The sequence below is a fragment of the Gopherus evgoodei genome, chromosome 4 (assembly GCF_007399415.2).
Source record: "Gopherus evgoodei ecotype Sinaloan lineage chromosome 4, rGopEvg1_v1.p, whole genome shotgun sequence".
In the NCBI taxonomy this organism is placed as follows: domain Eukaryota; kingdom Metazoa; phylum Chordata; order Testudines; family Testudinidae; genus Gopherus; species Gopherus evgoodei.
In genome coordinates, this window is record NC_044325.1 from 89,471,969 (window position 1) to 89,497,363 (window position 25,395).

At 42.9% G+C, this 25,395-nt stretch overlaps 1 protein-coding gene across 4 annotated transcripts in view; it reads left to right on the top strand.

Moving 5' to 3' along the window:
• The window catches only part of PRMT3 (protein arginine methyltransferase 3), a 123,371-nt gene that overhangs the window by 44,720 nt on the left and 53,256 nt on the right, over positions 1–25,395 (top strand). For all 4 annotated transcript variants that reach the window (XM_030560160.1, XM_030560163.1, XM_030560159.1 and 1 more), the window contains 2 exons: positions 5,398–5,519; positions 8,560–8,659. In XM_030560160.1, the coding sequence (XP_030416020.1) occupies positions 5,398–5,519; positions 8,560–8,659 (222 nt within the window). The remainder of the gene's footprint in view (positions 1–5,397; positions 5,520–8,559; positions 8,660–25,395) is intronic.

Sequence of the window (25,395 nt, forward strand, 5' to 3'; positions counted from 1 at the left end):
CACCGGATCCGGAGACCCTGGACCCACATCATCAGAAGAATATGTTGGTGGCTTATTAATAAAGGGATGGCCAAGTTCCCGCGGCTTGCCCACAAAGAGGTTATCCCGCTCAGTACATTCCACATTACACCCCCAACGCCCGCAGCGACGACAGGGGGTGACAACATCACTCGAGGGTGGGGTTTTATTGGGCGGTTTAGTCTTATAAGCTCTCTGAAAATTAGACAAACCCGGCTCAGACATTTCGTGCAGAGTCTTTAATGTATGAGATTGCGGAGGATGGTCCTCCCCGACCATCTGGGACAATTTATTTAACATTTCTTGCAATTGATAACCCTGCCTTCTGATCTCCTCCTGGAATTCAACCGTCCCTGCATTGATGGCTTCCATTTTTTCCAAGGATTCATCTGAATCCTGAGGGAGCGGGACGGTGCTAGGATCGACTTCAGGCGCACTGGGTCTAGCGGAATTACAGTCTCTTCTCCCCCAAAGAACTCTCGGGCGCCAACCGGCAACACACAGGGCGGCTCCTCTTTTAGCCAAAAAATATTATTAACCGCCACCTGCACTTCTGCCTCCGCGGCGAGTGTCTCTACAGCCCTTTTTGTTTTGCGCCATATTTGGCTCAGGAATGGGGCTTCTTTATCGCCATGCGAGACAGACTCCCATAGTTCAGATCCCACCCGCTCCCAAACGGCTGTATCCAAAACAGTACTCGGGGTAATAAAAAACCCGCGCCTTTGTCCCCACTTCAACAACTGGGACAGCGCGTCGGAGGGAATCTTTTCTCCCTGCTTCTCAGCAGTGCATAACAAAAAGTCATGCACCATTTTTTCCTCCGCTGACAAAGCGGAACCCATATTTCCTTTTATAATATGCGCGGCCGCTCACCTGTGAGCTCACAAACGTCTCTCTCGGACGACCAGGAGCCGATCTTCCCTCGGTACCTCCTGCCGCGGCCGCTACCTCCGCTTTTCTTCTCTCGAGCGCGCCGACCAGGTCCTGCCGGATCAGATCACGTCAGGGTCACCAATTGTGGTATCTCATGCGGAGCGAAGAAAATTCACACAGTCAACACAGCTGCAAACAAGTCAGGAATCTCCTTTATTCTTTTCTACTACCCCCTTATATAGTTAAGTCTGGTTACATAAGAACCAATAATGCGGGCTAACATCATACATGCTAGCAATCTAATTGGACAGAAAGAAAAATCACGCGCTTACCATGCCTCTAATCACCCGATTGGCCAATCGCAACGACGCAATCCCCGACCACACAAAGAACGATCTACAGCCTCTTCCCCTCTCTTCTCCCAAACCAATCGCTCTGTGTGCAACACAGAAAACAAGCGGATCCGAGGCGCGAGCTGCAGCCCAGACCGGCCCCCCCAGCGCCCCCCGCCACAGCCACAGGGCTCCGGCCAAGGAGGGCAACGGGCACTCACGCGTGGCAGCTGCCGCCCACCTCTGCCTGCGGAGCGCCCCGCGCAGAGACCCACACATACCTGAGACCAGAGTGGGAGCGGCGCTGAGCCCGGCCGCCTGGGTTCCCTGCGCTGCCTGTCCGGGGCCCCAGCAGCGCCTGGTGCCCGAGTGTATGAGAGGGAGCGAGGAGCGGGGGCCGCAGCCCGAGCCACTCGCCTCCTCTCCCGGACGGTGGCAGCAGAGAGACTGGCCCGGGGGGAAGCAAGGGGGCAGCGAGGAGGCGGCAGCTCCACGCGAAGAGCCCGGACACAACCCCGATCCAGCGCCGCACCCCATCCACCTAGATCAGTGTAGGGAGGATAAGTCCCCACAAGTGGCACCACTATGGGCACCCGCATGGCCCCATAATATGCCAATATTTTTATGGCCGACCTGGAACAACGCTTCCTCAGCTCTCGTCCACTCACGCCCCTTCTCTACCTACGCTACATTGATGACATCTTCGTCATCTGGACCCATGGGAAGGAGACTCTGGAAAAATTCCACCACGATTTCAACAGCTTCCACCCCACCATCAACCTCAGCCTGGACCAATCTACACGGGAGGTCCACTTCCTAGACACCACGGTGCAAATAAGTGATGGTCACATTACCACCACCCTATACCGAAAACCTACCGACCGCTATGCCTACCTTCATGCCTCCAGCTTCCATCCCGGGCACATCACACGATCCATTGTCTACAGCCAAGCACTGAGGTACAACTGCATCTGCTCTAACCCCTCAGGCAGAGACCAACACCTACAAAATCTCCACCAAGCATTCTCAAAACTACAATACCCGCATGAGGAAATAAGGAAACACATCAACAGAGCCAGACGTGTACCCAAAGCCGCCTCCTGCAAGACAAACCCACGAAAGAAACCAACAGGACTCCACTGGCCATCACATACAGTCCCCAGCTAAAACCTCTCCAACTCATCATCAGGCACCTACAACCCACCCTGGACAATGATCACAGGCTTTTACAGGCCTCGCTCACAGGCAACCTGCAACACATTCTCATGAGTAACTGCACACTGCACCATAGTAACTCTAGCTCAGGAACCAATCCATGCAACAAACCTCGATGCCAACTCTGCCCACATATCCAGCGACACCATCACAGGACCTAACCAGATCAGCCACACCATCACCGCTTCATTCACCTGCACGTCCACCGATGTAATATACGCCATCATATGCCAGCAATGCCCCTCTGCTATGTACATTGGCTTATAAACTAACACTTCAAAATATTTTAATTTTTACTTCTAATCCTTACTTATTCTTTCCTTTACTTCTTGACTCTAGTACTTACCTAAGCACTTTGTAAATACCTGTTTTAAAAATCCTTATCTGAGCTTTTTTATACCAAGTTTGTGCTTGTAATGAATCTTTACGACAACATTTAAAAATCACCAGATAGACTCAGAATGGAAAAAGCTGGGAAACCTTTAATTAAAGTGCCGTGAATGGTACAGCTGGAATGCAAGTTTTTCCACAGCAGTGCTAGTTTAAATTCTGACAGTATGAATGGTTTGGTGATATTGAAACTCTAGTCCAGGAGTAGGCAGCCTTTCAGAAGTGGTGTGCCGAGTCTTCATTTAGTCACTCTAATTTAAGTTTTTGCGTGCTGGTAATAAATTTTAATGTTTTTTAGAAGGTCTCTCTCTGCAAGTCTATATATTATATAACTAAACTATTGTTGTATTGTAAAATAAACAAGGTTTTCAAAATGTTTAAGAAGCTTCATTTAAAATTAAATTAAAATGTTGATCTTACGCCACCGGCCCGCTCAGCCTGCTGCTGGTCTGGGGTTCTGTTCACCTAGGCCGAAAGTGGGCTGAGTGGGGCCTGTGGCCGGGACCCCAACTGGGAAGGGTCTGGCAGCCAGAACCCCAGGCCGGCAGTGGGCTGTGCGGGGCCAGCAGCCGGGACCCCAGACTGGCCGCGGGCTGAGCGGCTCAGCGCACTGCCGCTCAGGGGTTCCATCCGCTGGCTCCTGCCAGCCGGGATCCCGCTGCCGATCTGGGGTCCTGGCCCTGCCCACATACAGTGGGTACTTACATTCTTCCTGGTTCTGGCCCATTCTCTTCCTCTCTCTGCACTGAGCTGAGGGTGGGAGTGGACTGAGCACAGGGCTGGGGGTGAAGGGTCTGGCCAGGAGCTAAAATGAGGGAGGGGGCTTAGGATTGGGGCAGGAGGTTTGAGTGTGGGAGCACTGTACCTGGGCAGCTCCCATTTGGTGTGAGCGGTGCAGGTGGTAATGTGAGTAGGGGTGCAGGAGCTCTCGTTTGGTGCTCAGGCTGGGGATGTGCGGGGTGCATGGGATGTGGGGGGTGCAAGTGTCAGGGTAGGGGGGCTGGGTATGTGTGGGGCTGCCAGAGTCAGGGCTGGGGTGATGGGTGGGGGGTGAAGGAGTCAACAGAGGGCTGGGTGGTACAGGGCTCAGGGCAGGGGCCTTGGGTGTGTGTAGGGGTGCAGGGCTCAAGGCAGAGGACTGGGTGTGGGGGGGGGGCGGTCAGGGCTCAGGGCAGAAGGCTGGGTGACTGCCCCCCCCGAACCCTCAACCTCCCCTCTGCTCCTTGTCCCGACTACCCCCTCCTGGGACCCCACCCCCTGTCTAAGCCTCCCAGTCCTTTGTCCCCTGATTGCTCCCCTAGGACCCTACTCCCTACCTGTCCCCTGACTGCCCCAACCCTTATACACACACCCGCACCCAGACAGAACCCCCTGGACTCTCCTGTCCCATCCAACCGCTCCCTGCCCCCTGACAGGACCCCCCCAGAACTCTGGACCCATACAACCCCACCCTGCTCCCTGCTTGCCCAGACCCTCTCCACACCCCTGCCTCCTGACAGGTTCCCCAGAACAACCTCCCCAGCTCCTTGTCTCCTGACCACACCCTCCAGAGACCTCCCCCCACTCTAACTGCCTGCCTGACCCTCCTTGCTCCCTGTCCCCTGACTGCCATGACCCCTATCCACCCTCCACCCCCTAACAGACCCTGGGACTCCCATGCCCCATCCAACCCCCATTGTTCCCTGACTGCCCCCTCCAGAGACTTCCACCCCGAAACACTCCCCCCAGGATCCCACCCACCCTGCTGCCTGTCCCTTGACTGCCCCCACCCCTTACCCAACCCCCGGCCCCAGACCCCTTACCATGAGACTCCGCGCTCATGTGGAGCCCTGCCTCCATGTGCGCACGCACGCAGCCCTGCTCCGCCCCTCAGAGTGCTGCGCGCATGGCAACAGGGCTCCGGATAAGCGGGGAGCATCTCCCTCCCCACGGCCGCAAATGCTGCCCCGCGAGAGTACGCAGCCCGGGCCCCAGAGCCCTGCACGCGCGGCGGCGGCAGGGCTCCAAGGGAAGGCGGAGGAGGGGCCGGCGGCTTGCTGCGCTCGGCCAGACACTCCGGCCAGGGAGCGTGGACCCTGCAGCTTGTCGCGTCAGCAGGATTTTTAATGGCACGCAGAGTCCCAGCAGGCAGTCACGTGCCATTAAAAAATGGCTCACGTGCCATCTTTGGCACGCGTACCATAGGTTGCCCACCCCTGCTCTAGTCTCTAATTTTCTGTCCATCCTAGTTATGCAACTTTCCCATGTTAAGTTTTTTTAGTAGTTCTAGTGTCGCATGCCCAAATAATTGCATGTAAATGTTATGACTCATGAATAGCTCTATCTGAAGATGAAATCAATCTGCCATGTTTACCTGGCTCTTCAGAGGTACTCCTTTTGTATGGTGACGCTTTTAACTTCTCTTCAGTTGTAATGGATGATTGGGTCATGGTTGGATTTTGGGACTGACGTTATTTGAACAGTTTAATTCCTCCTGTTAGGTTATAGTTTCAGCAGAGATAAAGAAAAGCTTTATGGTGATTGGAAGGAAAATGAACTAAGAGAGTAAATGCTATCTTCTTTGTTTCAGGTGGTTTTGGATGTTGGCTGTGGGACTGGAATACTCTCCATGTTTGCTGCCAAAGCAGGTGCGAAGAAGGTGATTGGAGTTGACCAGTCTGAAATTGTTTATCAGGCAATGGACATCATTAGGTAGGAAAAGTTCTGAAATTGTTATGCTGTAACTTAAGTGACTTTTAGTGGTTAAAGCTACTGCTGTTAGTGATCAGTGGTCAGATCTGCTCATGTCTTTAAAAATCTTCCCTTTTAACCAGCCTTGGCTGAGACTGAGTGCATGTCTTTTGGTGAGGATAAATGGAAAGCAACCACCAGTGCCTTTTCTATTCTAGTGCTTCCACTAGTAGCTCCACCAGTGGTATCAATGGTGGGAAATTTTAGGTAAATTTTAGGTAACAAATCTTAGTGTAAGGTAAGAGCCACATCACATTAAGTTATTGTTACAATTTCTGATCCATTCTAATTAATCAAAGCAGTCCAATTTAATTTTATATTCTATGTTTTGTAATTGTCTTTCATGGTTCAAGTCCTTGTTGGTCCTTAAAAATGAAGACTTTTCATGCTTTAGCTTATTTTACGCTTTTAAAGAGTTTTAAAGAGGGTTTATAAAATTCACTTTGCTGACTTAGTTATATAAGAATATATCAATTGATGTCATAGTTAAGAGGGTGTCTTAGCTTTATAAGTCTGCTGTCGAGAGCTATACTATTGGCTTGCTACAAATTGGTTGTCTGTAATAGACTTTAATGGAGTCTTCCTTTTGTATCGCACGTTACAAAATGTCCACTTATTACTTGCTGCATTTTGTTCCTCTCTTAAATATACAAAATCAGACTAATTGTCCTCTATCTGTTTTCTTACTAACTGGAGGGGAACATTATTATGTTGCTAACATTAATTTTCGTTAGTGTCAGCAAAACCTTTGTTTAAAAAAAAACAAAACACTGCAAAGTCACCAGGAACAAAGTATTGCTTCCAGTTTCACTAGGATGTATGTGGCCATGTGTAAAAGTAGGCTGTTGTGATGGAACAGGGAGGACGGTGACCCTTGGAAGTTGAGGACTTCGCGATATGAAGAGTGGGAGCATGAGAAACATGGAACTAATGAAATGAGAAGTAATGTGTCAGGAGAAGCTGGTGGGAAGAGTGGCTGATCCCTTGGTTACAGCTATATGTTTGGTTACTTCTTCTGTAAAACTGTTTTATTTCTCCTATTTGCATTCAAGCAATTTATGACAGCCTTGTTATAAGTTAGTACTTTTCATAAAGGGTGTAACTGTCAAGTTCATCATAATGTGATGAATGTTTATTGTAATATCATAAAATGACAAGGTTACGAGTAATGCAAGAGGAGTAATGCAATTCCTATGTTGTGAGCAAGCCTGTCACCTATGTCTCAGTCATGACTTCAAGTACATCTGCCCCCCAGGAAGTACAGTTACTCATATATATGCTGAATTAGTAGCATGTGGAAGAGGTCAGTGACTAGGGTATAACTGACTTAAGTTGAAAGTCATGGTGAAAAATCAGGGTAAAAATGAGGTGAATTAATCATGATGAAAATTAGGGTTCTGAGTCAGGTAACTATCTGCATCACCACATAAAAGACTCCTGAGTTAACTAACTGTGCTTCTGGCCTTGTCCTGAATACCTAATAGCTGTCCAATGACTTGCTAGTGTGAAGCATGATTTGAAGTTGTCACTGTAGAGTAAAAAACAAAAATTGACCTGACAAATGAGATTCTTGCATTTTTCTATAGTGTAGTTGCTAAATCACTTTTTACTACTGTATTGCACTTCACATAAGTAATGGATATAATGAATTTCCACTTTTTCAATTTACTGTTCCTCCTATGTATATTTTGACCTTTGCTTTGGCTAGATTTCTATAGCTAACTGCTGCTCAGATTCGTTGATCTATTTAAAATTTCTCATTTATCAAACTTAATTCTAACTTCTTTTAGTGCATATTTAGCGGCAGAAACAATTCTTTTTATCACTATTATTGCCCTTGGTGCTGTAAATTCTCAAAATATTTCAACAGAGGATTCTGAGGTTTGGTCAATATTTAATTGCCCCCTCATTCAAATGTTCACATAGCCCGTCATCGTTTCCATTTCTCCCTCATGTTGTCTCTGCTGTTGTCCTCTAGATTAAGTTTTTAATGAGATTACTGGGTTTCACTGAAAGTGAGGCATAGAGAGATTGTAGGAGTAAGATATCCAGAAAAGGGGCAGAGATAAGAATTGTGGAGAAATAAATTTCTCTGGTGCAAATAATTATTCTGTCCTCTATAACATTAGCTGTCGTGATAATGCACATGCAAGAAAGATTGATATGGTGCACTACGGAGACTGGAAATATTATAACTCAAGTTGTTTAGCACTTAAATGGCAATGTGTTTTTATTCAGAAAACTGCAGCAACATGGCAAAGAATACCTTTTGTACTGAACATGTTTCTACTATAAATTGTGCATAGGGTAATATCGGAATACTGCAGTTATTAAACATTGCAGATAACACTGTTGCAGAAAGCACAATGAAGAAAATGCCTTTATTGTAGAATGATATTATTGATCTATGGAGAGCAGTTGCTCTCAGTTACTTTGCAGGTGGTTTTGCTTGCACGCAATTTGTTTTTGTTAAAATAGCTTTGTGAGGGAGTTAATTTTCATCACTCATTAGCGTGCACGCCTCACAACACTCTAGGTTTATTCAGGGAGGTCAGAGAAGAATTGGGAACCTACAACTGAAAAGAAGGGGGAGACGTATTGCATTTTATTTTTTCCTGTGCTTTGAGGCCAACAACTTCGTATGCACAGTGCTTCAGGGATACCCCTATTGATCTTCTGCTGACCACCATCTTTTACTTGTCACTTGCCTGATAGAGTTTTTGGAACTTTTAGTACGCTCTTTGCTATTTTGAAAGATGACTCAAAAGAGGAAGATTAGAGGTCAAATTTCCAAGCAGTAAGCACTACGTTTGCTGAACTCTTACTCTACTACAGGTTCTTTACTGCATAGTAGAGAAGAATGTTTTACCCCTTAGAAAGGAGAACATGAAAAATGTAAACATTCAGAATAGGTCTTCTACGTTATTATTAAAACCTCCATGGTGAGTTAACATTAAGGAGTCATCTAATATGACTGATATTGTGAAATTGTAACTTGCAGGCTGAATAATCTTGAAGATACGATTACCCTCGTCAAAGGAAGAATTGAAGAAGTTGATTTGCCTGTTGAGAAAGTGGACATTATTATGTCTGAGTGGATGGTAAGATGCACAAATAACTAAATGTAGTGTAAAAGACTTATTTTTTTTAAGCAAAAGCATTATCAAAATCAGTTTTACAAAAATAATCCTGATTTTTTTTCAGTCTAGACTGTTCAATTGAATTTTGAAATCTGTCTTGCCTGAAGGAGAACTTCTGTCACTAGGAAAGGTGGAGAAAATGGTCCTCAATATCTGGCACCAGAAATACCTGATAATTACTAACACCTGTTTTCTGGGTTGTCCCAATTGAAGATTTTTAAAGCACAGTTATATTGCCTTTTTGTAGTGTACTGTGTCTGATACAGCTCACCATCTATATTGAATTTGCAGCTTGAGGCTTGTGTAGTTTGTGACTGTATGGCATGATGTTTCAAAAACTCATGGGTAAAGTCTTATAACATAGGTTTCATGTAGAAAGTCCATTTAAAAAAATTGAGCTTTGCCATGATCTTGAAACATCATCATCTTGCTTATACATAGTTATGTAGTGTAGCTAATCTTTTTGAGCATCTGTGGAAATATAAAACTACATTGGTAAGCATTAGATTGCATTGTTAAATGCACTCCCTCCCCGCCAAGTGGTTTAAATTTTAAATTGATATCACAAAATTTGTATCCGCATCCCATCCATGATCCGCAGACGTGGTCCGCAGAGGTAAAGCAGATATCTGCAGATTTGCGGGGCTCTAGATGTAAAATTTGGGTCTGCATCCATCCGCGATCCACAGACATGGCCCATGGATGTAGATATCTGCAGATTTGCAGTTCCTTAGTTGTCTGGTGTTCTCCATAGACAAATGAGACAAAACGTATGTTTTACAATCTTTTTGGGACAGGTATCATGTCTAATTTTTCATACAGTCAGCACTTAGCAAAGATTAACTAGCTTCTTATTGCATTTGCAAATGTACTCTTGGCTCTAACTGCATTGACTTCCATATCATTTGCATTAAGTAGCTCAGAGTTGGAAATATGCAAGTGTTTTGAGTTGTACTGCCTTTAGTTTCAAATATTTCATGCAGTTTTATAACAGTGTGATACTTGGGTTTCATCACATGCTAACTAAATTAGTAAAGCTCCCAGGCTCAAGTTAGCCACTTTGGTTACTTTTGACAGTATAAATACTTGCTGTTTGGATGGCATTACATTAATTTTTCTGTAATTATCTAGTGGTAGACACCAACTGTGGAAATTCCAAAAGCATCTTAGAGTATGTCTACACTGCAGCAAAGTCAATAGAAATGGTTTCCATAATACTTAGTCAGACACACACACACACTCAGTTTTTTAAAATAATTTCTTTTTACAGTGATATGAAAAATACCAGTACAGATTTTAAAAATGTTATTTATATGGTGGTAGCTCCCAAGGCCTTTGTTAGAATTATGGCACTGTTGTATAATGCACCATACAGACATTAGGAAAACAGATTTAGATTAAGCTTTGTGCAGCAAATTTATTCCAGAAAACTAACAGACTGATAAACAATAGAAGGGAAAGTGGAGGAAGAATGAGGTTAATAGTAACAAATGAATTCCCCCTCTTATGCTTCTGAGTGGTTTTTGGAAGAGATGTGACATATACAGAATAAAGTGTGGTATAAAGATTTAGTGTTTCATTACACGATTCTAAACCTCAAGCAAACTTGCATATGTCTTGTGGTTTACAAAGCATTATTTTAGAATTTAAAAAATGTATATTGGTAGATCTTTCATACTTTTCATCTGTAAAGTCAGTTACCTCAATCTGTCCAGGTCTCTGAGGGAGATAAAATTGTAGCTGATAAAATGGGGAAATCTCTTGGCTTTATATACACCGTATTGTTTTTTTGGGGGGCAGGGGAGGAGTAAAGATTCAAATGCCCTTTTGACCTTCTAGAATGAACAGCAAATGATATGCATAATAAAAAGCTGGGACTCTTCACCTTTCCAAGAGTCTAAAGTTCTTATTTCTAACCTTTGTGGGTCATGAGGTGTTGGATCATAGACTTCCACAGATGCCAGTTCAAATTATTACCTGTCCTCGAATTAGTCTAACTTATTCTTGCATGGGGGATGTGAATTTACTGGTGTGAGGTGACAGGAAGGGTTTCCCCTGGATGTTTTAAAAGGTGACTACTTGAATTGCTTAGATTTGGAATACAGAAGTAGCTCTAGCAGATTCATAGAGTCCAAGGCCAGGAGGAGATGGTTTAGTGGCCAAAGGTGCAAGTGAGATGGTTAGAGAGATGATAAATTCAGTTTATCGTAAGGATACTGCCACATGTGGATTCACACTTCAGCCCTACATGACAGGGAACTGATGGTCTTTTGTGGGACTACAAGATTGAACTAGCAGTTTTTTTGCAAAAATTCTCACCATAAGCAAATAACTTTTTGATGGGAGAATAAAAAATACCTTACCATCTTGGGTGGGTAGGTGCAGTATCACTTGAATTTTTTTTTTAAAAAAATGACAAATGGATGAGCACTTTTTTTATTTGCACTAGTAATAACATTGTAACAACATTGCTGGTCAATCCTGCGTAGTGACATATTACACTCTACAACATCTTCCATGTTTTACTATTGCCTTGGTAACATTCCCAGTCTACTGAGAATTTTCATTTTTGTTTAGAAACTGCAGATCTTATATAGCACGGCACAACTACATAGCTTCCAAGCTGGCTGCCTCCTTAAACTATTTTTCTCACTTAGCCATTTAAGTTCTATACTCCAGTGGAGCTATTGGAAGGGGAATGGAAATAATCATACATAGATACAAAAATGAAAAATTGAGACTAGTGAAGATATGCAGGCAACATTGTTGAGTTTAGACCATGCTAGTTTTTAATTGTCAGCGTTCCATTCTTTGAAAACATTCACTGGCAAAGATATCGCTGCTCTTATTTAGCAGATAAGATATTGTAGCAGACTGGTTGGATTACATTTCCCTTAACAGAACTATGGAGGAAGGTAGAGCCGGTGGTACGTTGCATTTTGTGGGTGTCTCATTTTGTGTGCCTAAAACAAAGGTTTCGTGCTTTCTGCTCTACTTATCATCCTCATCAAGCTTAGAGGTAGGATGAATGAGCAGTTTGTCTCTTCTGCGAATTTTATTTGTGTTTCTTGGCTGGCTAGCAGGCAGGGGATGTTGATAAATAGCAAAGCCAGTCCTCCTCTGTGCCAGAGACTGAATGCACTGTTGGTAAAACTGAAGGACTAAAATGTACATCTTACCTCTTAAGTCCAAAATGTAACTAAGACACCGGTTTGTTTCTGTTCTCCATTAAAACTAGCTTGTAAATTACTCTGAAGATATAAAAAAGTGTGGTCAGTTGGGAGCTACCCTTCCATGTCGTGTGTATCGAAAGGCATAATGCGAAAGACTGGAGCTAACTCAGTAGGAGGTTCCCGGCCAAGATTCCTCCCCAGCTGTGTGTTTAATGGAGAGACTGGTTGGCCTTGCAGCCCAAATCAGGGATTTCTTGTCTGGGCATTTGGAGCAGAGGACCACCCCACCATAATGATCAACATGGTTTAGAGCAAGACGATAGTGACCAAGTAATGACCCCTCCTCTTTTCCACACAAGTTGGCAAAGTATTGGAGGAAACTGATCTGTTGTCTTACGGTTCTGCAATTATCCTTTTAGCCCTATTTATAGGTGAAGTCCTAGTATGGGGAAAAACTCTGCAGAATGAACAAAACATACAACTCTCCCTGAAGAGCTGCAATGTCCTCAAACAGTTAGATGCTTCCATAGCCAGCATACATGGAATTAAAAGGCTTATCTATCTTTCCGCATAAAGCAGGGCCATGATTTAAGGTTGCGCCTTTAATGAACAAAGAGTTGGCAATGTTCAGTGTTTTGGAGTAGTTTAATAAAAATAAGCTGCTTTAGAATAGCAGTGGTTGTAGGGATTCTAAGTAAGCAAATGTTGTGGTTGCCAGACCTCCAGGTTTTAAGTGACTGTGAATGTAGGAACATAAGATTTTCTCTGCCAAATTAGACCACTGGTCTTGTATGCAGAGGTGCCTTACCTCTGGCATTGTACTTGTGGTGTTAGAGAAGGATGAACCTGCTATAATGCCCTTCAGTTACCTTGTGTTCTGAAGTATAGAAAACCTTAGTTTAGAGAATTATAATTATTACTGGCCACACAATTATCCAACCCTTAAAAAAACCAAAACCATGACCAGTATATTTAATTTGTTGCCTTTGTCATAGATATTCTACAGGCAGACTGATCAGATCACTTTATTCAAAATGTAGTTCTTAAATTAATTCCCACTTACTCTTGTATTCTGTATCGAGATGCCGCTAAAACAAACAGTGCTCATATATAGTCCATTGGCAGTCTGCAAATGGTTACGAAGTAGAGGATTTTCTTTGTGCATTTGTGTATGTACAGTGCTTCAAGGATATAAATCACTATGGGTGTCAAGTTTTGTTTATTATACCAGATTTAAGCGGAAGTTCAGAATCTTGCTCTGAATACTGCATTATCATCAGGTATTGTGTGCAAAATAGCTTGTTGCAGGCAGGATCATGTTTATGCCCTTTCCCTGGAGATAAAGATTTTTAAGAGGCAGTGATGTCTTACATCAATTAGAGTAATTCTACATATGGTACTTAACTGTGAAACAAGAGCCACTATATGAAGTGCTGATGCAAGTTCTATAGTTAAATTGAATCAGACATGCCCTACACAAAAATTAGGGTGGTGGGTATTTTATTGCAAACATGAAACACCTTTTGGCATATTTGCAGATTTTATATGCTGCTTGTAGAGAGAATCAGTGCAGGTAACTGAAAGAAAATACCATGTTGCACTAGTGGTTCATGGCAAAATACTCCTCTTCCAAAATGTTGTCTCACATTTAAACCTGTTTATCTTTCCTGTTTTGGGGGTTTTTATTCTTTAGTTATTCCCTCCCTTCCTCATTTGAGCCTGAATGAATTTTAATTACATTTTTGGATCTGAAAAGGAACCTGGAATATTATTATCACTTGAAAAACATTTGTAATTCTTTTTCCGAAAAGGATTTTACAGTTGAATGAAACCTCCAGTATTTCTGAGACTGTTATGCTCTTTTTACATGTGGGTAGATGGATAAGTCACAACCTCTCCATACCTCCAAGTTAAAACAGTGAATCCTTTACAGAGCCAGATATAAAACCCCAAATTCCTGTCTTTTAATCCTTCACTTATTAGAATAGCTGATGTTTGAAGGAAAATCTTGTCAATTTTTCCTTATAGTTATTACTATACATGTACCATAGTCAAGTCTGAAGCTCATCATTTTAGTGAGGAGGGAAGGGTTGCAATGAGATGCAAATAACATTTATTACTCCCTACTGGTGGTGGGAGCTAGAGAACGAACACGTTTTATAGCTGTACATTATTTTTAAAAAATCATTTTTATTAGCTTAAATAGTTTGGTGCTTTTTAATATTATTTACCACATACAGTAGTACTTAAAGTTAATTTTGTGATGACTTCATTAAACTTTGGAAGTAAGAGCTTATAATTTTGCCAGCAATAACACAACCTTTAAATATTTTCTCTGAGAAATCGTAAACTATATTTTGAACTAGACTTGAATTTTTTTCAGTTTATTACATTGTGAAGAGAAGTTATTTAAATGCTGAACACATTGATTCCTGTAAGGTTGTATGAAAATATGATTTCAGCCCACATCCAATACTGCGTATCCAATTTCTACTTTAAAATCTTCAGTTTGGCTCTTTTTCTATCTGTTCAATATTACACTTTCTTAAGGACACAGCAAGATGTGAATGCTAATAAAATCACTGTTTTTTTTGTTTTTTTTTTTGAAGTATGAGTTTGCTGTGAGTATAAATATTGTTTCCCTGGTGCATTTTTGAATTAACTTGCATAATATCATTAATTTCAAGTAGTGTGAAGGCCATGTTAATAACGTGTTAGGAGAATGGGAGATGCTGCAGACTATGTGATGAAGTTCCTGTACAGCTTATTCTTCCTCATTTAAATGTGCCACAGCTTTGTTTTGCATTTATTTGTTCCCCGTGAAATAGTTATAAAGAGCAATTTAATAAAATCTGCAAATCAGTCTTTCTTTAACTAGAAAATTGAGAGACTGATTGTCCTGTTTGTGTACCTGCCAGTGCAATATTGTTCTGTAGATTATCAGATACAATTTCCTGTCGAGTTTATTCCACCTTGTACCTTACTCCACAGTCTAACAGGCCTCATATTTGGGAATTTATCTTGATAGTTAAAAATCTTCTTGCTTAAAGAAATAAGACAAACTCTAATTGGGGGTGGGGGGGGGAGGAGGAAGGAAGAGATTTTTATGGACAAATTATTCTGTAACTGCATTCTGCAGGATTTCTTGTTTTCATCTGGAATGTTGGATACTAACGTCTATTGGAGGCAGGGTATTAGACTAGATGGACTAGTGGTCTGGTCTGGTAGAGCATTTCCTATGTTCTCAGTTTGCTACTACCACAAATCCTAATCAGGTAACAGAATATTATTATAGTGGTTATTCAAGTGGCTGCCAAACTAGGTTGTTCAGTTCTTCTTTCCCTCCATCTTGGGTCCTACTCTTTACTGAACAAGTTATCAACCCGTTTTATAAATGTCATATTTCAGGGCCGCTGCAGCTGTATTTCCCCATAGTGGTTCAGCAAGGGCAGCTGCTCTCAGGCGTTCAGCTCCGCAGCTGTTGCCTTTCTTGAGTGGCGACCCACACCTCTCTTCACCCTGATGGATTATTTCCAGGCTGAGCGGTTTCCTGCCTTTGCTGTGTTCCCAGCAAAAGACAGTCTGCCTTCCAACCCTAAGAATCTATAATTCTATGATTCTAAATATAGCTACTTGCTTCTCCCCTGAGAAGCAGTATGCAGTGTAATTGCCACAGTTATAAGTTAGAGCACTTCCTAAGGAAACGTCGTTTATTCTTAAGGAAAAAGCATTCCAGAGAAAACAATAAAAACCAAAGAATCTACATGCATGTTAATAAGTTTACCAGAGTTCCCCCTTTCCTCCTCTTTCCCTCTCGCCACCCCACGTTGTCTCCAACATGGGCCTCTGGCAGGTGAGTCCTCCAAAGGGGTCTCTTTTGTGATCACAAGTTCATCACAGCCTCAGCTCAGAACTAGCACCCAGTTTTATGAGGCCTCAATAAGCTTAGGCCTTCCAACCATTTGCTAAGGATTGGGCCCGTCCATAGACCAAAGGCCCTGTTTGTTTCCTGGATCAGGAAGAAGGCCCTGAGTCATGTTAAACCCAAGCTGTTTGTTTAAACGTTCTCTCTTTGTCTGTTTGGTCCTTGGAGAATCCAGACTGCGCCTTTAAACTGTTATCATATAACTGATGATCAGCTGCCCACTCTCACCCCCCACAGCAAAGCTTTAAAGGCTGAGTTTGTAGGTAGGGGGTTGCAAGTATTTCCTAGGAAATCCACTTCATGTGTATTGTCCCAAAAAAACCTTATTCTTCCCAGAGATTATATTAGTCAATTGCCTACAGGAGTTGCACACAGTTCCACAAGAACAATTTACAATTACATTTTTAATCCAGTAGATCCCAAAGATATAACGTTTATTCAGCAAAGCTTATCTTAATTCCATATGATTTGTCGACATTGTTGCAGGATATTGTCATTTGTCACATCGTAGAAATACATTTAACAGAATATTTCAGCTCTGTATATAGCTAAATAGGTGTACTGCTATACCTTTTTTATTGCAAGAACTATGTTTCCTATTGTATCCAAAGAAATTAATCATTTACTTCCCTTTAGTGATGAGAACATGCCTAAATTGCTAGGTGTTGATCTGAAACTATATACACCATATTTTCTGTACTTTTGATTTTAGTCCGTCTTCAGAATTTAACAATTTAAGGAAAACTCCTTTATTTTTCAGTGACTATGACAGACTACAGGGTATTGCATTTCATGGACTAATAGAGAAGGAAACTAATATGTAGTAATGTATGCTATTCAACTGGCAAGAGTTTTGTGAAACTGTTGAAGTAAATCTCTCCTCTCATACTGTATTTAAAAATTTGACAAAAGAGTTTTTTGTTAATGTCAGTAACTAACAATTTGTATTAATGTCTGCAGACAATTTCTGTAGCAGGGTCTCTTTGCATAGAACTGACCTTTTGTAACTTTGCTTTAAAGGAATGTGCCCAATTTTTAGCAACATTTTTGTTCATCACTCGGGCCAGTCTGCTGATTTAACCTTCTTTGAATTTAATGCATAGAACTGTTTATCTATTTTTATTGCTTTTTGGCAGCTGGAGAAATGTCTCATCACTTATGATTGTAAAGCGTAAAGAAAGGAAAAGAACCTTGGTAATTTGTTTTAACTATTGATTGTTTAGTGGAAGAATGGTAAGCTTTGTAAGAGAGAAACGCTTAATTCCACAGCACAGGATTTAAAGTGTTCTGTGTATTCAGTTTGGTCTTTTTACAGAGAACATGTCATTTTTATGTCTGTTAGTTCAGCCGCTAGCAAGACTGACTCATTAATATTCTACTCACAGATTTGTGCAGTACAGATCCCTTTGCAGTAATTATTTTTGAAGGTGCTAATGCAAGTTTTTTGGGTTTTTTTTGGTTTTTTTTTGGTTTGTTTGGTGTTTTGTTTTTTTTTTTAAACTTGAACATTGTCAGTGTGGAAGCAAGAATGTCCCAGAGCATCATGGGAGAAAATGTCAGGTATAATTCTCTTTCCAGATGGCACCCCTACAGGTGAGGCAGTAGCCTGTGAAATTACATTCTAAATTACACTGCAGATGAGCACAGCACATAGAGCGAAGAGTTCTGATATTGGTAATAAATGACTTGATTCAGTACCAAGGACAGTTTCCAGTAACTTACCAGGTTGTTATATTGCATTGGGGAGAACATAGGGATTAGATAAAGCCAGCAGAGCCACAGTGGAAAGGTCAAAGAAAGGACAGTGGTGTTTACTAAAATCTGATTGTGTTGCTGATAAGGGATATTTATCATCCAGCCTTATCATTTAGACTAGATTAGTAAACGTTGTAGATAACATGAATACAGTGTTGTTGCCCTGTCGATCCTAGGATATTAGAGAGACACAGTGGGTGAGGCAATATCTTTTTATTGGACTGGTCCAATAAAAAACTATTGTCTCACCCTTCTTGTCTATCACTGCAGATGGCAGGCATAGAAGAAATTTTATAAAGAATTAATCCATAACATTGAAACTTAAAGCTAGCTGCTAACATCTATTTTAGAACTTCAAAAAAAATTGAGTAGTGTGGTTTTTATGAAGGCACATGTGAGCATGACCTCACTCACTCTGGCTCCTATATTAAATGTTAGAGCATTAGTCTTCAATATTCCAAACTAAATCAAAATTGAGAATTTGGGTGTTATAACTAAAATCAAGTGAACTATTCCTAAAGTATGTTTGAATGATTAATTTAAATATATATATTGCTAGAACCTGGGCTCGTTCTTTGCCAAAAGAAATGGAATGTCTGTTGCTAAATTAACTATATTTTATTTTTGTAACTGCAAAGATGGGGTAAAGTAATGAGTGCATATCCTTCTCTTTTCTTGAAGAGGAGGTGAAGCACATTCCTCCCCTTCCCTGGTTTGTTGTAAATATAGGAACACCTCCATCGCTGGTGCAGTTCAGCCTTTAACCATTGTGCAAAAGTTAACAAAATGTTTATATTTACCTTATGCAAGGGTAAATGCATAGAATGATACTTAACGTTACTATTGTATATTGAATCCCTTAATGTTAAGTAAGAGTGATACTAGCTAACTTTTGGGCTGTCTTCATCATTGAGAATAGTATTCATCCTGGGACATATTGTTGGGATTTTTATACCCTTCTTGTGGTTTAATGACATAAAGGCAATGATTTCCTATTGGTGCCAACAAATTAGTGGAGGAAGCAGAACTAGAGAAGAAAATACCTAATACTTGACAAATGTTATGATCAAATTGTGTGAAAACAAACCAGGTATCTAGTGTCTCTGTATCACTGAATGACTTTAACCTTTTGACTGACATGAGTATCAATAACATTTTTGTGGGGTCATTATTGGAAACTCCAGGTAATCTCTTCATTCATTCAAGAGCTCTTAAAAAATCATTCTCTACTTTGCATTTATAGACTTAAAAAACATTTCGGCCTTGCCTGGATGTCTTTTTATAGCATAGAAAATGCTGATCTTGTTATGGCTGAACACCAGTTGATGGCTAAAAGTAAATTAGTATTATCAGCTCAGTTGTTGGGCAATTATAGGAAGTTAAGTTACTATTTGTGGATCTCACAATCCAGCTCTTCTTGGTATAGGTAAATATTCCAGTATGTATTGGAATAACCTATAGCCACAAGGTCCTACTACATCAGTCACTGCTTCTGAATTTCTAGGTTACAGTACAGTGGTAAGCCATTGTTATAGGAATGATGAGAATGATTTAGCCTTCTCTACTGAGGTCCTCACAACAATTTGTTCCCCCTCTGATGATCTCCAGTATGTTTTACCATTAGTTACTTCTGGAGCTCCGACTAATGCAAAATTAAGCTATTCAACTCCTGAGTGCTGTAGGTTGGTGTAAATGTGCTTGTGTTAATCTCTGTATCATTGTGTGTGTGTGTGTGTGGTTTTAATTTTTGTCCTCTTTAAAGGCCCTGGAATGTCTGAGACGTGGTTCCTTGAGGGTACATCTACAGAGAGAGAAGACCCGCAGCACGGCCATGGCTGGCCCAGATCAGCTGACTCTGGCGTGGCCTGCTGGGCTAAAAACAGTTGCTGTGTAGATCTTCGGGGTTGGGCTGGTGCCTGAGTTCTGGGATCCTTGGCCTGAACAGGATCCCAGAGCCTGAATGTCTACACAGCAATTTTTCAGGCAGGGCTCAAGTCCTACTCAGCTGACCTGGGCCAGCCATGTTTTTTTTTTTTCTTTTCTCCTGTGTAGATGTACCTTGAGTAACTACCTGTCACATCAAGTAAGATTGATTGCTTAGCACATAGTAATGGAGCCTGGTTTTGAACACTCAGTTGGCCTTGGTCTCTTTTAGTTCAGGATGCTCTGGAATGAGAGCCCATCAGAATTAAAGTTGGTTAGTATTTGATGAACTTACTTTATTTTGTGTCATTTTCTGTAAAACTATGAACTGCCACCATGCATCCTGTAGGAATTGCTGAAATAAAGGAATTGATGGAAACTAAACTGCCTATATTCTACTCAAAATCTGTATTTGGCAGGTATTGGCTATATTTATGCAAACTGTATGAAAGGATTCAGAGCTGCTGTGTGTGGTGATGGAAATTTCCTTTTGAGGCCTGGTCCACACTACGTGTTTAAACTGATTTTAGCAGCGTTAAACCGATTTAACGCCGCACCCGTCCACACTACGAGGCCCTATTTAAATCAGTTTCTGTACTTCTCCCCGACGAGAGGAGTAGCGCTAAAATTGGTATTACCATATCGGGTTAGAGTTAGTGTGGCTGCAAATTGACGGTATTGGCCTCCGGGCGGTATCCCACAGTGCACCACTGTGACCGCTCTGGACAGCAATCTGAACTCGGGTGCAATGGCCAGGTAGACAGGAAAAGCCCTGCGAACTTTTGAATTTCATTTCCTGTTTGGCCAGCGTGGAGCTCTGATCAGCACAGGTGACCATGCAGAACTCATCAGCACAGGTAGCAATGCAGTCTCCTGAGAACAGAAAAAGAGCTCCAGCATGGACCGCACGGGAGGTACTGGATCTGATCGCTATATGGGGAGAGGATTCTGTGCTAACAGAACTCCATTCCAAAAGACAAAATGAGAAAATATTTGAGAAAATTTCCAAGGCTGTGATGGAGAAAGGCCGCACCAGGGACTCAGTGCAGTGCAGAGTGAAAGTTAAGGAGCTCAGACAAGCCTACCAGAAAATCAAAGAAGCAAACAGAAAGTCCGGGTCAGGGCCAAAAACATACCGCTTCTACACTGAGCTGCATGCAATTTTAGGGGGCTGCGCCATGGATTCTGAGGTGGGGGTTGTAATCTCAACCATGTCTAAGGATTCTGCGGAGGGGGAAGATGAAGAGGAGGAGGAAGAGGAGGACGACCTTGCAGAGAGCACACAGCACTCCGTTAGCCCCAACAGTCAGGAGCTTTTTGTGACCGAGACGGAATTATCCTCCCAGCCCTCCCAAGCCACTAGCCCAGACAGTGAAGCCATGGAAGCGACCTCTGGTGAGTGTACCTTTGTAAATATAAAGCATGGTTTAAAAGCAAGCGTTTTTTAATGATTGATTTGCCATGAGGGCTTGGGATGCATTCGTGGCCAGTAAAGTTACTGGAAACATTTGTTAACATGTCTGGGGATGGAGCGGAAATCCTCCAGGGACATCTCCATGAAGCGCTCCTGGAGGTACTCCAAAAGCCTTTGCAGAAGGTTTCTGGGCAAGGCAGCCTTGTTCCGTCCACCATGGTAGGACACTTTACCACGCCATGCATGTAGCAAGTAATCGGGTATCATTGCATGACAAAGCATAGCTGCATATGGTCCTGGTGTTTGCTGGCATTCAAGAAACATCCTTTCTTTATCTCGCTGTGTTGTCCTCAGGAGAGTGATATCGTTCATGGTAACCTGGTTGAAATTCAGGAATTTAAGTAAGGGGACAGAGATGACCATTCCTACTGGGCTGTTTGCCTGTTGCTTAAAAGAAATTCTTCCTTGCACGTAGCCAAGTGGGGGGAGGGAAATAGCGCTGAGCTTTTTCGCGTTTGGCTATCAGGAATCTTCCCTGCTACCAGCCACGTGGTGGGGGAGGGGGGCAACAAGGGGGGTGATGAGCAGTGATCTTCCATGATACCAGCCATGTGGTGGGGAGAGGGGTAAAGCGATCATCCCACAGAATTGGAGCGGGGGGGAGGTGGCTTCTGCTGCTGCATGTTAAAGGAAAGACGTATCACTGAACGGGATTTGCTTGGTTTTTGGGAAAGGAGGGCACTGTGTATATGAAGGCTGCAGAAGCCGAAAGACAATGGCTTACCATGGCCACATGCAAACTGAATTCTGATGCCTGGGCCTGCGTCTGTGAGATCTGTAACACCAGAGCCGCAGGCACTCAATATTAAGATGCAAAATGCGACCTTGTAGTGAAATCACATGTGCTATGTAAGGTGAATAATGTTGTTCACTGTGAAAGAGTATAACCATTGTTCTGTAAAATGTATCTTTTTCAATACTTCTCTCCCTTTTTTCCCTCCCTCATGCAGCTGCACATTTTTGAAGTCTCCCTGCTCCATCCCGAAGGCTATCTCAGATAAGGCGGAGGAAAAAGAAGATGCGAGACGAAATGTTCTTGGAAATCATGGAAGTGACCCACAATGAAAGAGCTCATCTGAATGAGTGGAAGAACGTGGTATCAAATTACAGGAAAGATGCCAGTGAACGTGAGGACAGGAGGGACGCTCGAGTTGAGAGGTGGCGCCAAGAAGATCAGAGGTGTAGGCAGGAAGATATGCTGTGGCGGGATGCAACGCTGGGGCTGCTGTGTGATCAAACTGATATCCTCCAACGTCTGGTGGAGCTTCAGGAAGAGCAGCGGGGGTCACAGAGTGCCGCTGCAGCCCGTGTGTAACCACCCTCACCACTCACCATGTTCCATATCTTCCTCACCCAGACGTGTAAGAACATGTGGGGGAAGGCTTCATGCACCCGCCCACTCCGCCCCCATGGATAGCCCAACCAAAACGCTGTCATTACATTGAAATGTTTTTAGTAGCCTTTTCCTTCTCTCCTATCCTCCTCCCAAACTACATCCAGGATACCTTGTCATTTCTCTCCCTCTTTTTATAATGACTTTTTAATAAAGAATACATGCTTTTTAAACGATGGTGACTTTATTTCCTTAAGCAAGCTGTAATAGAAGGGGGAGGGTGGGTTGCTTACAGGGAATGAGTCAATCAAGGGTGGGGGGTTCATCAAGGGGAAACAAACACAACAGTTACGCCGTACCCTGGCCCGTGATGAAACTCATTTTCAAAGCTTCTCTGATGCGCACCGCTTCCTGGTGTGCTCTTTTAATCACCCTGGTGTCTGGCTGTGCGTAATCAGCGGCCAGGTGATTTGCCTCAGCCTCCCACCCCGCCATGAAGGTCTCCCCCTTACTCTCACACAGATTGTGGAGCACACAGCAAGCAGCAATAATAAAGGGGACATTGGTTTGGCTGGAGTCTGAGCTAGTCAGTAATGTGCACCAGCACGCCTTTAATTGGCCAAATGCACATTCTACCACCATTCTGCACTTGCTCAGCCTGTAGTTGAACAGCTCCTGACTACTGTCCAGGCTGCCTGTATATGGCTTCATGAGCCATGGCATCAAGGGGTATGCTGGGTCCCCCAGGATAACTACAGGCATTTCAACATCCCCAGCTGTTGTTTTCTGGTCTGGGAAGTAATTCCCTGCTGCAGCCGTTTAAACAGAGTAGTGTTCCTGAAGTCGTGAGCGTCATGAACCCTTCCTGGCCATTCCACGTGGATGTTGGTGAAACGTGCCTTGTGGTCCACCAGTGCTTGCTGCACCACTGAAAAGTACCCCTTGCGGTTTATGTACTGGGTGCCCTGGTGCTCCAGTGCCAAGATAGGGATATGGGTTCCATCTATCGCCCCGCCACAGTTAGGGAATCCCATTGCTGCAAAGCCATCCACTATGACCTGCATGTTTCCCAGAGTCACAACCTTTGGTAGCAGCAGCTTAATGATTGCTTTGGCTACTTGCATCACAGCAGCCCCCACAGTAGATTTTCCCACTCCAAATTGATTCCCGACTGACCGGTAGCTGTCTGGCGTTGCAAGCTTCCAGAGGGCTATTGCCACTCTCTTCTCCACTGTGAGGGCTGCTCTCATCTTGGTATTATGGCGTTTTAGGGCAGGGGAAAGCAAGTCACAAAATTCCATGAAAGAGCCCTTACGCATGTGAAAGTTTCGCAGCCACTGCGAATCGTCCCACACGTGCAAAACTATGCGGTCCTACCAGTATGTGCTTGTTTCCTGGGCCCAAAATTGGCGTTCAGTAGCTAGAACCTGCCCCATTACCAGCAGGATCTCCAAAGCGCAGGGGCCCATGGTTTGAGAGAATTCTGTGTCCATGTCCTCATCACTCTCGTCGCCGCCGCCTCCTTGCCTGGCTTTGCAGGTCTCGGTTCATAGACTGCACAAGAATGCGCGAGGTGTTTACAACGTCCACGTTTGCGGTATTGATCTGAGCAGGGTCCATGCTTGCCATGGTATGACCTCTGCACAGTTCACCCAGGAAAAAAGGCGCGAAATGGTTGTCTGCTGCTTTCAGGGAGGGAGGGGTGAGGCTGTACGCAGAACCACCCACGTCAATGATTTTTGCCCCATCAGGCATTGGGATCTCAACCCAGAATTCCAAGGGGAGACTGCAGGAACTATGGGATAGCTATGGGATAGCTACCCACAGTGCAATGCTCCAGAAATCGACGCTAGCCTCGGACCATGGATGCACACCGCCGAATTAATGTGCCTAGTGTGGCCGCGTGCATTCGACTTTATACAGTCTGTTTTACAAAACCGGTTTATGTAAAATCAGAATAATCCCATAGTGTAGACGTACCCTCAGTCTGAGAGATTTTAAGTACTGTTGTCATCCTCAATTTGCCTCTCTTTCTTAGTTATAGCAGGTGATTTTTGCCTGCCCCATGTATTAGCAACATCCAGCACCTAGCAGGTTGAATTTAAAAAGGAACTCTGTTGTTAACTCTGCATTTCCTGGCTTTAATGTTGTTCTATTGTGTGCCAACTTCTGGGGGAATTATAATAGGCTATTGACTGTAGAGATCTTTAATATATGGTTAGTGGTAAAAATGCAGAAATAAGTGTATGCTAAGACATGTCCTATAAGAATATAAGTGGAGCAGACGAAACAGAGCATCCCAGAGGACAGTTTTAATTCTCTAGTAGATTCAGCAATGATAGAGTTTGCTTGTCTAATAGTTTTTTACTCAGTGTTGCATGCTGTTGGCTAGTGGTACTTTAGTTATAATTATACTTAAATGTGGTATTACTTGGTGATAATTGCAGGAGTATCCAATGTAAGTGATGCACACTTACGAACAATATTTTCTGAGTTGTTAGTTTTCATTTGAAAATGCATACCATCTGCAAAAGCCAGTTGGTTTATTCTTCAATTTTTTTCTTGTGTAGAAAATGATAAATGCTTTCATGTCGGAACAAACAATATATTAAACTATGCAATTGGAGTCTGAAGTGCAGAATTTTTGTAATAAGTTTTTCTGTGGTCTGTTTTTTCCCCTGCATAGAACATTTTCCTTTCTGGAAATGCAGATAACATTTTATAGATCAGGCTCTTGCAATACCCTACCAGAAGTGTTTGATGTGCTTTAGTCGTGTGGTTTTCCACGTGAAAGTTCAATTACTGGCACAGGTCCAGTTGTATCGATAAACTTTGTTTTAAATAGAGTGGGAGTGAGGACTTCCAAATGAAAATACAAAATCGGTGTTAACTTTTTTTCTCAGTTGCTTCAGAAGTATAAAAACAAATGTAGATGAAATGTATAATAGTAGTGAAGATAAGGGCCATTCTGTAAGCCATAAAATACAAGGACTGTGGCGTAATGGGCACTAGGCCAGTTTGTAGAACAATGGTTATTTACACGTACTATAAAACATGCTGTGACTACTGAAATGCTATTGTATTTAAATCATCTGATTCCTCTAATACAGTCTT